Source organism: Antechinus flavipes, chromosome 1, assembly GCF_016432865.1.
Source record: "Antechinus flavipes isolate AdamAnt ecotype Samford, QLD, Australia chromosome 1, AdamAnt_v2, whole genome shotgun sequence".
In the NCBI taxonomy this organism is placed as follows: domain Eukaryota; kingdom Metazoa; phylum Chordata; class Mammalia; order Dasyuromorphia; family Dasyuridae; genus Antechinus; species Antechinus flavipes.
In genome coordinates this window covers 703388806-703404355 of record NC_067398.1, presented here as the reverse complement: position 1 = coordinate 703404355, position 15550 = coordinate 703388806, and the positions used below count along the sequence as shown (strand labels likewise).

The 15550-nt window shown below is 38.8% G+C and overlaps 1 protein-coding gene across 1 annotated transcript in view; it reads left to right on the top strand.

The window, feature by feature from the left end:
* Nucleotides 1–15550, top strand: part of KSR2 (kinase suppressor of ras 2) — a 562622-nt gene that overhangs the window by 233419 nt on the left and 313653 nt on the right. The window contains 1 exon segment of the mRNA XM_051972874.1: nucleotides 8554–9058. Within this exon segment, the coding sequence (XP_051828834.1) occupies nucleotides 8554–9058 (505 nt within the window).

The window sequence follows — 15550 nt, the reverse complement described above, 5'->3', positions numbered from 1 at the left end:
TAGTGGGAAAAATCTGATCCTGGTTCTGCTCACTTCACTTTGCATCAGTTCACATAAGTCCTTCTAGGTTTTTCCAAAACTATTCCCCCCACATCATTTCTTATAACACAAGAGTATTCCATCACGATCAGAGACAATAATTTGTTCAGCCATTCCCCAGGAAAAGTGATTGGTATTGAGTGTACTATATTTGCATGTCTGCCATTGTCAAGTCATTGCCATTTATGGCCCTTGTATTGACTTTTCTTCTCTCATAGAAGAAGGAAATTAGTGGGTCTGGGTTCAAATCTCAGATGTGTCACTTAATACCTAAGGGTTACTTTAATCATTAATTAATAGATATTAATTACTTATTAATATCTTGGACCTTTCTGGACTCCACTTTACTCAACCATAAATTGATGGATAGGCTAGATGATCTCTGAAGTTCCAGATGTAAATCTATGATGGTCTATTGGATGTTCTCTAATCATTCTATCTCCCATTCCCTTTCTTTCCCCGGGCTGTCCTTTATATCTGGGATGTATTTATTCTCTTTTCATCTATCTCACAGAATATCTAGCTTTCCTTCAAGGTTCAGCTCAGGTGCCCTCCTGTATACTTTCCTTCTGAAAACTGCTTTTTGTTCATTTGGTTTATACTTTGTACTTCTATTTGTGTGCAAATTATTTTCCCTCTTTTTGGGGGCAGGAACTGTTTCATTCTGGTGTGTGTGTATTCCCATTGCTTAGCACAGTACTTTACACACCGTAGGCTCTTAATAAATGTTTATTGACTTGAATAACAATCTCTACAATTACCAACAAATACGAATCAAGCCTCAAAGAAAACCTTATGATTAGAATTGTTTACATTGTTAGAAAAGAAGATTCTCTAATCTAACCCAAAAAATAGGAATGGATTTCTTTGTTCCCTTCTGATCTCCCTTCCCGCTGGGGACTTAAAAAGATTTTTTTTTGTTTTATGTCATACAAAGCAAAGTTTATGCTGTTCTAATTCTGTTTCTCTACTGTGTATCACCTCACATGAATCTTTGCCCGCTGCTTTATGGTCTTCCCATTTGTCATTTGAATGGTGAGATAATGGCTCATCCATATGAGCAATTGTCGAGGGAACTAGGCATATTTTAGCCCAGAGAAAAGAATAGTGTGTGTGTGTGTGTGTGTGTGTGTGTGTGTGTGTGTGTGTGTGTGTTGAGGGAGTGAGATGGGTGTTGTATTTTAGCTGTCTTCAAATATTTGAATGACTATTGTAGAAAAAAAGGGTTTCTGTTTGCTCTGTGTGGCCCCAACAGGGAGAACTTTGAATTGCAAAGGGGTCAATTGAGGATTTGATGTCAGGAAAAAAATTCTTGATGATGAGAATTGTCGAAACTTAGAACTATCTTCAATTTCCCACCTTAGTGCCTTTGCACTCCCCCCCCCATTCCTAGAATGCTTTACCTCCTCATCTCTGGCTTTTCGTTTCCGTGGCTCTCTTTTTGTTTTTTCTCTTTTTTTGTGTGTAAACATATTTATACAAGTCTCGTGCTGCACAAGAAAACTCAGATTAAAAAGGAAAGTAAATGAGTGAGAAAACAAAATGCAAAGTGAACAAAAAGAGTGAGAATGTTATGTTGTGATCCACGTTCAGTTCCCACAGTCCTCTCTCTGGGTATAGATGGCTTTCCTCATCACAAGATCATTGGGACTGGTAGCAGTCACCTCATTGTTGGAACGAGTCTGTTCATCAGAATTGATCATCCTATAATCTTGCTGTTGTCATTTACAATGATCTCCTGATTCTGCTCATTTCACTTACCTGGCTGTCTTTATGATTCAACTCAGATTCAGGCTCCTGCTTCCTGGTCCCCTCATCTTCTCTGGTATTAATTTCCATCTGCTCTGAAGAATTGTTAATGTACCTGGTTATTTACATGTTGTCTCTTCCACTATAATGTGACCTCCTTGAGAACTACTGTCTTTTTACCATTTTTTAATATCTTCAGGACTTAGCACAGTTCCTGGCACATAGTCAATACTTAATATATTCTCAGTGATTGATTGGTTGTTAGGATTTGTTTTAAAAGGATGGTTGTTCAAATAGACCCTGAAGTTTTCTTTATGATCATGTGTAAGTAACTTGACCTTTCTATGCTCCATGGAGGTTGCTAGGACTTAATTATTTACTCATAGAGGGATGTAGAAAGAAGGAGTTCTCATAGCAAGAATTACTTAATAAAGTCAAGGCCATTTGTGTGTGATTTTTGTATATTTAAGGTATTATTCCAGGTGAGGAAATATAGTATTTTATTATTTAAACAAATCTGTCAATCAATGTTTATTAAATACTTACTCTATACCAGGTATTATGCCAAGTGCTTAGAACACAAACAGAAAAGAAAAATAGTCCCTGCCTTTGACTTTGAAGAGTTTACATTCTTACCGAGGAGACAAAAGAGAGAATGAGAAAGACAGGAGAGGGGGAGAGAGTCAGACAGAGACAAAGAGAGACACAAACAGATAGACACAAAGAGTGAGAGAGAGAGACAGAGACACACTGGGAGAAAGAAACAGAGAGACACATAGAGAGACATATACACACACAGAGAAACAGATAGACATAGAGAGAAAGAAAGAGACCGAGACAGAAAGACACACAGAGAGATGGAGACATATAGATACACACAGAGACAGAGACAGAGACAGAGAGAAAAAGAGAGAAAGAGAGAGAGAGAGAGAGAGAGAGAGAGAGAGAGAGAGAGAGAGAGAGAGAGAGTGCTATAAGATACTCACAGAGTGAATAAATAGCTAACCTTAGAAGGGAAGGCAGTTAGCAACTGGAAGATGTAAAAAAGGTCTCTTGCAAAAGGTAGTGCTTAGGCTAAGTTCTGAAGAAATTCTAAGAGGAGAAGAAGTGAGAGACTATTCCAGATATGGGGGAAAGCCAGTGAAAAGTCAAGGAGAAGAGAGACGGAGCATTGTATGTGAGCAAAATGGGAAGTAGGCTTTTGTCTCTGAAGCACAAAGTGGGGAGTGGGGGAAGTAATGCATAAGAAGACTGAAAAGTTAGCAAGACCTTTGAATGACAAACAATGGTAAATAGGTGCCACAAAATGGAATAAAGTACAGCATCCATGAAGAGTGAATAGGATATTAGGTGAGGTCCAAAGAAAGAAATCTCTGCAACACGAATGGAAAGTTGAAAAATCCTGTCTCTTCTGCTTTAGGGAAAAAAGGCCTGAGAGATAAAGAAGAATCACAGAAATCTAAAAGCCATGTGATGCAACTTGCTCCTGGGTTGGATAGAGAGGGGAGATCCTTGATGCAGAGCTTAAAAGGAAACCAGCCCAATCCCTTGATTTTTCATTGGCGGAAACAGAGCCAAGGGATCAAATGGTTTATCTAAAATCATACAGGTAGTAAATATGAGAGCTGGCATTTGAATTTAGAGCCTATAACTCTAAATTCAATGCTCTTGCCACTGAACGAATATGGACCCTACTAGGACAAGAGCTACAGTTTGGTTAGCATAGGAAATTCCCTTCTCTAATGAAAATTGACATCCACTCTGCAACCTGTAGTCTTAGAGAATGGCCGAGGGAATGGAGAGTTGGCTTACTTTAGGTCCTACCTGAAGCAGGAGGTGGTAAAGCACTCCAGGATCTTTGCTAAGAAAATCCCAGAGAAGTCATGAAGAGTTGGACGTATCTGAAAAACAACACAACAAGAAGATCTCACAGTCTACAGTGCTTTAGAATCAGCACTTGAATCCAGATTTTCCCAACTCATAAGCTAGATTTCTATTCACTATGTTATTCTGTCTGTGGATGGAGTAGTATCTTGTTGATTCTCATCTCAAATATCCAGTTCAACAAACATTTATTCAGCACTTACTATCTACAAGGCCTGAGAAGATTCCTAAAATCAAGAAAATGTTGCTTTCATTAGAAATTGTAATGGTAAAGTCATGGAAAAGGGGGACAGAATTGGGACTTGTCTAAAATGAAAAAAAAATTATATACTCCCCATTCTCAAGAAGTTCATATTCTATTGGGGAGTGGGAGATACTGGGGATAAGATGGTACCACTGGCAGAGAAGAGCTAGTAGTAAATGGATTGTTGGACAGCTCCACCTCCACAGAACCACAGACTGAGAGCTGAAAGGGGTCTCAGTAGTTATTCTATCTACTCCATATGGGAAAGGAATCTCCATAATGGTACCTCCAACAAGTAATCATCCAGTATTTCCTTGAAGACTGTGAATGAGGGAAACCCTTCTGTTGGGTCAGGGCTCAGGGTCTACACTCAAAACTGTATATCTAACTGATTATCTGTAGCTCATTGTTTGTTTTCTATAAAGTCCTCATCCTCATCCTAACTTATCAGTCTTTCTACAAAAACTCTTATTTGTCTCCTTCCCTAAATTATAATCTTCCTTATCTTTCTTTTATAATTTACAATTTAGCCTGCTAAGTCTCAGATTTTCAGTATATAAAGCCCTCCTGAACTATTTCTAATTTGCCAGACTTCCTTTAGAGACTAGCCTATCAGTTCCAGCATAAATAAACTCTTTTGTGACTAAAAGAATCCTTTTGAATTCTTTCAAATTATGATCCACGACTCTCACACATTTCACTTACTTCTCCCCAAATGGTCCATTCCACTCTGGGAGATTGCTCCTCATTAAGAAGTTGTTATTCATATGGAGTTGAGATCTATTTATTTGCAACTTCCACCCATAGTTCTTACTGTATCCCTGAAACCAAAGAGACCAAATTCAATCCCTCTGCTATATGATAGCCTTGCAAATACTTGCACACAGTTACACGTCCTCCTGTCCCCTGAGTACACAAATAAGTATAACATGAGGTAATGCACAATGGGGACCAAGAAGAAATGCAGACAAAATGTTCCAGGAAAATTTGAACGGAAAGAAAACTGAAAAAAAGGGTCTGTGTCTTTTGATAAATAATAGGCTCACAAGAGCCCAAAGCCAAGGATATTCTAGATCAGGTTTTCATACTTGGATATTCCTGCATCCTTGTTATTCCAGGGGTATGTGTATTTGTATGTACACACTTATGTTTGTGCGACATGCATGAGTATGTATGTGTGTGCCTGGTACAGAGCATCTCTGGGGTTTTGACTTGCTACTAGTTCTTTTTTGCACAATTATGATGGTTGTTCAGTTTACTAAGTTTACCGTTTACTAAATTCACTAAGATTCAGATTCAATAGGAATTACAAATTCAGGATGGGGGAAGGTTTGACTTTGTCTACAAAATGGTCTAGAATTTTTAATGGACAAAAAACTCAATATGAATCAATAATCAGTAATCAGTGATGATGATGTTAAAGCTGTCATTTATGTAGCACCTACTATGTACCAGACACTGTGCTAAGTGCTTTCTGAATATCTCATTTGATTCTCACAATGACCCAGAAGATGGGAGCTATAAGTATCCCAATTTTTCAGCTGAAGAAACTGAGACAAATAGAAAAGAAGTGACTTGTCATGGGTCACACAACTGGGAAGTATCTAAGGCTGGATTTGAAATCAGATCTTTTTGACTCCAGGTTCACTGTGTCACCCTTATAGGACCTATCAACAATGTGATGTGGGAACATCAAAAGCTAATGCTATCTTAGGTGGAATTAAAGAGGCAAAGGATCTTGGATTAATCCTTATGCTCAGGCAAACTGCCTCTGAATTATTAGGGTCTGCTCTGACTCTGTTGGAAGAACATCGATCTAACTTGCCAAGCAGAGGACAGACAAGGCAATCACATCGTGTCCTAAAAGTCTGCCTTTTTAACATACTGTCATTTTTATTTTTATTATTTACAAAATTTACAAAATTTATTTTTATAATGATTTATAAAATTTATTTTTATTTACAAAACATATGCATGGGTAATTTTTCAATATTGACCCTTGCAAAATCTTCTGTTCCAACTTTTTCCCTCCTTTCCCCTCCCCCTCCCCTAGATGGCAGGTAGTCCTATACATGTTAAATATGTTAAAATATATAACATACTCTCTTATTATAAAGTTGATAATTCTTACAGCAACTTGAAAAACTTTACATAGCTCCTCGCTAATATTTATAGATGCAAGTAATTGGCTGTGAAGCATACGACATATTCAAATGTCATGAATTCTTTTTGACCCGCATATTGTTCTGACAGCCATTAAGCTGTCAGAAGAGAGTTTAATATAGCTCTCCCACGTTATACCATTTTAATTAAAAATTCACCAGTGGCCTTGAAAATTTATCTTACTGTAACAGTGCCATCAATAAGTTTGCTAAATAACAAATTGGCAATAAATATTGCCTAACATCAGTTTCTACCCTGTCCCATACATATGTAATTAAATGAGCATCTTCAACCACATCTGTTGCTTCATCCCCTTGCAATGCAAAAGAGAAAGATTTTAGTTTCTCAATTAATTGCCTGCAAAGGTCTTTAGACATATGGGCAATTATCTTTCCTGCGATATTATCTGTAAGTGGAACCATCCAAAGCTATTTTGCATATGATTCACCAAACATCATTTTCACCATCTCGGTAGCTGCAGAGAGCACTCTTTCTCTCTCCTTGATTGTAGATTTTTTTTCCCTTTTACATTTTGTAATTCTGTAAGAAACCTCATAAGATGCAAATGATATTTTTGATGTCACAGATATAGTTCTTGAAAAAGTTTGTTTTGGCATCTAATTATGTCTGGAAAAAATTATTGTCTTGCTAACATATTCTGCATGCAGACTTTCAAGATGTCATTTCAATTTGTTACATCTCATGCTATCTGCATCTAAAAGATTCTTTGGGGGTGGTGGAAGGCAATTAAGGTTAAGTGACCTGTCCAGGGTCACACATCTAGTAAGTGTCAAGTGTCTGTTAGATTTAAACTCAAGTCCTCCTGACTCTAGGGCTGGTGTTCTGTCCATTAGGCCATCCAGCTGACCATCCCTCCCTCCCCTCTGCCCTTTTTAAGTTTTTCTTTGATAGTGGAGATGGAAAGCTCTGGAGAGCTAAGAGGCAGGAGTAGAGAACAAAACAATGTCCTTTTTTCCCATCAATAACAGTACTTATAAAATTCAGTGATAAACTTAGTGGATCATATAACATGGATTTGTTTTTGTTTTTGTTTTTTGCTTTGCATGTCTATATTTTGAGCGTTTGAGCCGTCTTTATTTTCTCTGTTTATCTTAATTTCATTTCTTCCAGTGGATTTTCTCATCAAATCCATTGTGTATTTATCCATCAGGAAGAAATATGATTTCATTTTTAAATTAGTCTAAAATTTAAGACAATCAAGACAATTAATTTGCCAATTTTCTAGAAGCGTTCTCGAATTATTTCATTTTTAAAAAAATAAGTTACAGTTTTGGGGGACATACTTTTGATGTTGTACTTATCAAAATGATTGGCTTTAAAAATATGACAAATATTATGGCACTTCTAACTTCCATACAAAGTTTCTCTAATTCTGAATGTATACACTTCAAATATAGCAATAGGGTAATGACACAACTCATTTGGTGGCAAGCCTCTTTGAGGAGAGCACATGATAATGGCCAAAATTTTTTGATATTTTCAAACCAAACTTGCATACTATTAGTGAAAACAAAAGTTAGAATCAATAAAAAACAAGTCTAAGCTGTTCGAGAAATTATTTAATGCACAGGGGCAAAGGAGGTCAAATTTTTAATGAATGGATTTATAGAATATATTAAGCACATAATTATGTGCAAAGCATTGTGCTAAGAATGAAGATACAGAGAAAACTAAGATGATTTCTATTCTCAAGGTGCTTACACTCTAATGGAAGTAGAAAATATTGGGGCACCATAGTATACAGAGCACTGGACTTGAAGTCAGGAAGATTCATCTTCCTGAGTTCAAATTTTACCCCAGATGCTTACTGTGTGAGGGCAGATCTCTTATTAAAGTTGGGAGTCAATGGGAGTAGAGCAAATGCAAGGGTTCATGATCACTATTTTCTTTAGAACTTAAAGCCCTGGGACCATCTAGATGGCACAGTGGGTAAAGTACCAGGCCTGAAATCAGGAGGATTTGAGTTCAAATGTGGCTACAGACAACTAACTAGCTGAGTGACTCTAAGAAAATCACTTAGCCCCAGTTGCCTTACCAAAAAACAACAACAAAGTTTTGTCCTTTAAAAAAGGGACCAGAATATTTCTACTTGTTCCTATAGGGCAGTGGGGAGGAGTTGCAAAGACTCAATTTAGGCCATATAGAAGGAAAACACTTCTCACAGTGCGAGTGGTCCTGAAGTTGAATGGGATACCTGGAGAGATTAGTGGGTAGTTCCTTTTTATTAGAGCCCTAAGCATTAGGAGACAGGAAGGACACAAGCCTAAGTAATAAGTACTTGTAAGGGATGCTGTAAAGGAGCTTGGATAAAATAGCTGCTGTCTCTTTCCCCATTGTGAAATTGTAGGAGTGATGAGTGAAAAATGATAGCTGGGATAGAGTGGAAGGGACTGATATTTTCATTTCTCTCACATTGCTAACTTTATACCTATGTTTGTGTCTGTTTAACCCAGGAGGCAGCCTTTCCAAGCAGGACTGGACTATTCAATGGCCAACCCCAGAGACTGGGAAGGAGAACAATCCAGCTTGCCCTACTGAGTCAACTCCATGGATCCGCACCCACCTTTCCCAGAGCCCCAAAATCCAGTCCAAGTGTATTCAGCACTACTGTCCCCCCGGCCCCACACTTGGCCCTGTGTACACCCATGTGGACAGACTGACCGTGGAAGCCTACCCAGGCCTATGCCCGCCACTGGAGTCTGGGCACCGGTCCTTGCCACCTTCCCCTCGGCAGCGGCATGCGGTCCGTACACCACCCTGCACGCCAAACATTGTCACCACGGTGACCCCACCTGGCACACCTCCCATGAGGCGAAAGAACAAGCTGAAGCCCCCGGGGACCCCACCCCCTTCCTCCCGCAAGCTGATCCATCTCATCCCTGGCTTCACTGCCCTGCACAGGAGCAAGTCCCATGAATTCCAGTTGGGGCATCGGGTGGACGAGAGCCACACTCCAAAGTAAGTGAGGTCTGGGGGGCTGGACTGACTTCTGGAATAGGGAAGCAGGAATGAACGGGACTATTCTATTTCCCTATGGAAAGGGGAAAAGGTGTCCTAGTTGAACAAGCACTTTAAGGTGTAGTAGCTATATAGGAGACCCTTGAAATATAAGATAATAGATCTGGAGCTGGAAGGGGTCACAATAGCTGTCTGGTCCCACTGGGTCACTTTATAAAGGAAGCAACTGAGATCTGTAGAGAATCAATAATTCAGGGCCATCAGATCATACGTCTAGAGCCTAAAGGGGACCTTAAAGGCCATTGGTCCAATCCCCTTGTTTTACAGATGAGTAAATTGAGACCCAAAGGAGGCTGGGTGATTTGCCCATAATTATACAGATAATTTGTGCCACCTGTAGGATCTGAACCATGTCCTCCAACTCCAGGGCCAGGAGTCATTCCACTCTGCTATACAATCTATTTAATTTTTTACAAATAAAGAAACTGATCCCCTAAAATACTGATCAAGGAGAAGCTAAATAGTATAGTGGATAGAGTATGGACCATGGAGTCAGGAGGACCTGAGTTGAAATTCTGCTTCAGATACTTAACACAACTCCAATTGCCTTGCCAGAAAAAAATGTCTAACTTGCCTAAGGTGAAGTTTCTTTCTTTTCTTAATTTAAATTTATTTTTTTCAATTAACAGATCTTTATTTCTTGGCCTTTCCCCAAACCCAATGGGGAAACCCCCAAAAGCTTTGAAACAGATATGCATAATCAAACAACCCCCCCCAAATCTGAAATTGATCATATCTAAGAACATGTGTCTCAATGTAAATCCATCCCCTTTCTGTCAGGAAGCCCAGGGGGAACATGCTTTCTCCTCTGACTTTTGGAATTGGAGTTTTCCATGGTCTTGGTGAGCACCCTTAAATCTTCCAAAGTTTTCATCTTTCTAATATTATTGATGATTGTATAAACTGTTCTCCTGATTCTGCTTAAACTTAGTCTTTAAAAAAGTCAGATATTCTAAGGGTTGGAGGTTAGAAGGAAGAGTGTTCCAGATAGAGAGAACAGCCAGGTGTCTCCATGCAAAATCATGGAATACCATATAGGAGAAATAGAAAGTAGACAAATAATTTCACTTTGGTGAATCTCTAGGAGTCAGACTCACCAATCCTGAAGGTCTCTGTTTTATTTGTTAAAACTCTGATCCCAATATTATAGGTAGCTTTTCTTCTTTTATATCTGAGAGCGGAAATATCTGTAAGTGATTCCAGAGAATTCTCGAAAAGATGGCTGGGAATCTCTTCCAGAAGGGAGAGCGAATGTGGGCCAAATTTGAACCAAACAAATATATCCCAAAAGAGAAAGTCAGGGCAGTATTTGTGAAAGAATTGAAATCTATTTGAATTCCAAGGAAGAGTCAAATGGCTACTATTTCCAGGCACTGTGCTAAATTCTGAACATAAAAAGGAAGTCTGTCAGTGAGCATTTATTAAACACCTACTAAGTGACAGGCAAAAGGTAGTCCCTGCTCTGGAGGAGCTCATTGTCTCCTAAGGTATATAGCATACATACAACTTATGTAAGAAAAATAAGATATATAAAGTAAATTGGAGAGAATCCATAAAAAGCAGGTATAATCCAGATAAGTCCTTAAAATGTAAAAAAAAAAAAAACCTATTTTGTAGTTTGGGAGTCCTAGATGTTATTTGATTCCTTTGAAATTCTTGGTTCTTTCTATACTTGAGGTGTGTGTGTGTGTGTGTGTGCGTGTGCGTGTGTGTGTAAATGGCAATCTAAGATCAATAGGGGATAACAAGTCAACAAGCATTTATTAAGTAGCTACTAATTATCTGGCACTAAGATTGTCCATAGATTTGGAATCATTTTCATGTTCTTAGTTAAATGTGATCAACTTGTTTGCCATGCTCTTGTTAGCTTGATGCTTGCAAGGGACCTAAGGACTCTTCATTGAGAGCTAGAAATGAAACAGATCCTGATATCTGCAGACAGTCTCCTTGGGAGACAGCATTGAGCTTTTAGAGGATATTCAGATGCTCCAAAGACTGAACTTGAGTCTATGCTCAGTTGCTTTCATGTGATGATCTGCACCAAGGCTCCCAATAGAATCAGGAAAAATAACAAAACAAATCAACCTTTGTCTTGTTTGGTGACATGATTTCTCCCTCTCTTCCCCTCTGTGATTTTATATTTAGAACCTTCCTCTGTATCTCCAAAACATGGCTGATGGGTAGGGATGAATTAAATCCAGTAGGCAATAGGTGAGAGAGATGTGAAGAGGCTAGTTATTTAGCCCTTGGAATGAAGCCACATCTATTTCAAGGATTCGCTTTATCCTAACATTAATAGCTACCTTACATTGGAGCTCATTCTTCCCTCCTTTAAACCCTCAGCTCCTCCATGACCTTCTTTCTGAGGATATTATAGAAGTAAGAAGTCTCCCCTAGCATTCTTTGTTATTGAGATGAAGTTGTTTCCTAAGTCACTGATTTTTCTGCACAGATTATTTTTTAAAGCATTACCATCTGAGAATTTGAAGTAGATTTTTATTTTTATTTTTTAAAATTTTTCAAGCAAAGTAATCCTGATAGACATACTTATTGATTTGTTCTTAAATGATAGCTTTTTGTTTTCAAAATGTATGTAAAGATAGTTTTCAACATTCATCCTTGCAAAACCTTGTATTCCACATTTTTTCTTCCACCCTTTCCCCTACTCCTTACATGAGCAAGAGCCATGGCATTCCTCTTCAGCCCATTTCCTCTTCATTTGAGATATGGGTGAAAGAGGAGTTAGAGCAGAAGGTATCTGAATGATTATGAGATGGGGAGAAAAGGCAAAGCTCTTTGCAAATGTTCTTAATTTTTATGGTGAACTTTGAGACAAGATTTTTGGCCAAGTAGTTGAGGGATGAGGGAACCATGGGAGATTTGAGGTAAATTGTAAAAGTTGGAAAAAGTTATTATTGTGAATGGAATTATGAATTGATTAAGGACATGGAAAAGAAATGCCGTGCAGCAGTGAGAGCCCAGTTGTGATTATGTAACAAATTTGTAGTGGACCCACTCATCACAGTTTTGTGATTTTCTCTAGTTCAACAGCTAAAGTAGAAGCAAAGGCAGTAGGTGGTGGGGAGCAAACAATGGCTGATGCTTGACCCAGGCCAAAATCTTCAATAGGATAAGGGGCCAATGAATTCTAGAGAAGAGGGCAAATGTAGAGTTCAACTGGCTTACCAAGGGGTCAAGATGGGGAATTGGAAAAATATGACTAGTGCAAGGATGATTGCCTGGGAAAAAGGGAAAATTAGAAACAGATTATTATCTGATAAAGTATTTTCGGATACTTTCATGAAAGTAGAACACATTATAGGTGATGAAAACATTGATGTATAACTATATCTATAGGAAGCTGATAATGAACTGGAATAGTTGGTCATTAGAAAGTTGAGAAGTTGGAAGGTTAGATTAGTTAAGAGAGTATCAATATGTATGTTGAAGGACTCTAGTATGAAGAGTAGGGTTAGGAGAGGAAAGACTAGGAATACAGCATTGAAATCATTGAGGAAAGGAGACTTAGAGTCTTAGAGACTTGTACACAATAGGTCAGAAGAATCTCAAATAGGTGACAAATTTGAATTGAATGAACCTCAAAGGAGGGGAGATTACTGGAGATACAGGGAAAGCCAGAAGGTGGCAATAGGAAGTAGGGAATATCCCAATTCCACCATTATGACTAGTGAGTCAGGGGATATGAGTCAAAGTATAACCAGTGCTGAGAAGGGTGACCAAAGAAGCTGTACCATCAGAATGAGATTCAGATTTCAGTGAATCCAAGAAGGTGGAACAAGTGAAGAAGGGAAAGGGTTAAAGAAAAAAGTAAGTTTGTTACCTATAAAGGAGGGATTTCAGGGAAGACAGTGGAAGGGGCGATGGCTTTAGGATGGGATGTGAGAAGGTTGGTTGACAGAAATTGACCCAAGAGAGTAGTCAGTTGGAGGTAGAGAATGAGGCTTGAATAATGACAGCTATGGAGTCACAATCACTGGGATGAAAAGATATGAAATGGTGGAAATGTGTTAACCATGAAAGAATAATTTCTTGTATGTTTTTAGTACATTTCAGAGTTCAGCTTGGGGAAAATATACTCTGGGATATAAAGGAGACAAGAGATATGTCCTTGTTTCAGAGATTACTATCTAATTGGGGAGATAAGATGTGTATAGATCCAAAGAGAAATAATGAGCAATACAAAGTCATCCACCATGTCAACAGATACAATAGGAGTTCTGAAGGAAGGTAGGACTGGCCAGGCCAGAGGTTTCAGATCAGTTAGTCAGACAGCAAGTATTTATTAAGTGCTTACTATATACTGCATGGTCCAGGGGCTAGGATAGGAATAGATAGAAAAGGGGGAGAAGCAAAGGGTCAGAGAATATGGCGGTTGAGCGTGTACATCCCAGTGTTAGAAAAATGCTCTTGACCACATGGGGTTCCTACCTCATGGTTGAGAAACTAGGGCTGGGGCAGCCACTTAGAACGGGCACCTGCTGGAGGATTGTGTTGGCCACCTGAAAAGAAATCTGCCTGGCTGCCATTCTGCTCCCCTGGGTCAGGGGCAAAGAGCAAGGGCACAGATGTAGAGCTTCCTGGCTTTCTTCCTGCTCCTTGAACCAAATGAAGACTATTGAATTAAAAGAAATAAATTTTGTGGCCAAGTGCCTAAGAGGGGACCTTGCCTGCCAATCAGGAAAACGTTTCAGGGTCTTCTACAACATTTTTAGCAAAGTAGCAAAGATACCATAGCCTGCCCGTTGGGGAGTGCGCAAATTGTCCAGTTCCCCTTTCACTGTTTATTTTCTTTTCTTTTCAGTTTTTCAGCTGCTTATTCAGTATTATCTTCTCCCCCGTCTCTTGCGGTGCTCCTTCTGGGATCCCATTAAATACTGCTTTTCCCTCCAGCTGCTGAGTGAAACTGCTCTAATGGATGGTGTCATGGCCATTTTGAAAACCTGAGGATGATTAAAAAAACACATTTAATGAGGATTAAGCACTGCTGCCTGCCTCAGGAGGGGGGTGGTTGGGTTGTTAATGTCAACAGACCAAAAAAAAAGATGAAAAGCCCTTGGAAAAGTGTTGACTCCCATCCCTGTTATGTTTGATAAAGATGGAGTTGGGAAACTTCTGTTTAAGATGCTGAACTTTGTAATCAACACAAAGTGTTTGTTTTATCCTATGTTTGGCCTTTCCTAGGAATGTTAGTAGCTTTTTTTTTTTTAATCAACCAGTTTTTACAAGAAGTCATAAAAATATACTCAGCCTATCCTACCTTCCCTGTGATTCTGAAACCATGGCTGTTATTATTCAAACCTTATTTTCCCTCCTTTATCAGGTTGTTTTTTAGTAGTTTTCACTCATGTCTGACTCTATATAACCTCATTTGGGATTTTCTTGGCAAAAAAATGGTTTGCTATTTCCTTCTTCAGCTAACAGATGAAGATACTGAGGTAGACAGGGTTAAGTGACTTGTCCGGGGTCACACAGCTATAAGTGTTCAAGGCTAGAACTCAGGACTTTCTGATTCTAGGCTCAGAGCTCTATCCACTGTGCCACCTAGTTGCCCAAATAAATATTTATTAAGTGCCTGTTACTTGTCAGGCATTTTGCTAATCATCGGGGAGACAATAAAAGGACAAAACCATGATTCTTATCCTCGAGGTGCTTCTATTCTAAAGGGAGAAACAGTGTGTAAATAATGACATATATTATATGTGGTGATAATCCTAGAAAGAGACTGGGGGGGGGGGAAGTCCAGGATTTACCTGCTTCTGAGGCCAGTATAATAAGAAGATGAAAATGTCTTTTACCAAATTAAAAGTTCTATATTATTTTAATCTTTCAGGTACCTGCAATTGTCAGTGTAGGGACAGTGGAAAGAGCTCCACCCTTGAGTTCACATCCCACTTCTGAGATCTGGGTAACTTTGGGCAAGTCAGTTAAGCCCCATGAGCCTCAGTTTCCTTAAATACATAATGAAGGGTTTGGACTAGGGAATGTTTAGATTCCTTCTGCCTCTAAATTTATCATTCTATGATTTCTTTAATACTTAACTTCCAAATCTGAAAAATAAACCAGTCTGTCCAAGTCCCCAGAAGCTTGTCCAAAGATGCTTGGTGTTTTTTTTTTTTTAATCCCACTAATTTTTTTTCTGAGACAATTGGGGTTAAGTGACTTGCCCAGGTTCACACAGTTAGGCAGTGTTAAGTATCCGAGGCCAGATTTGAACTCAGTCCTTTTGACTTCAGGGCTGGTATTCTATCCACTGTATCCCACTAACTCTTGAAAACTCTTTACTTTGATGTAGAAAAGAGAAGCTAGTTATTGTTTCCATAGAAATCATTTTGGTAAAAGGCTTTAATAAAGAGTTGTTGACTTGTAAAAAAAAAAAAGGGCTCTTTCCTATGACACAGAGAGGGTCTGAAC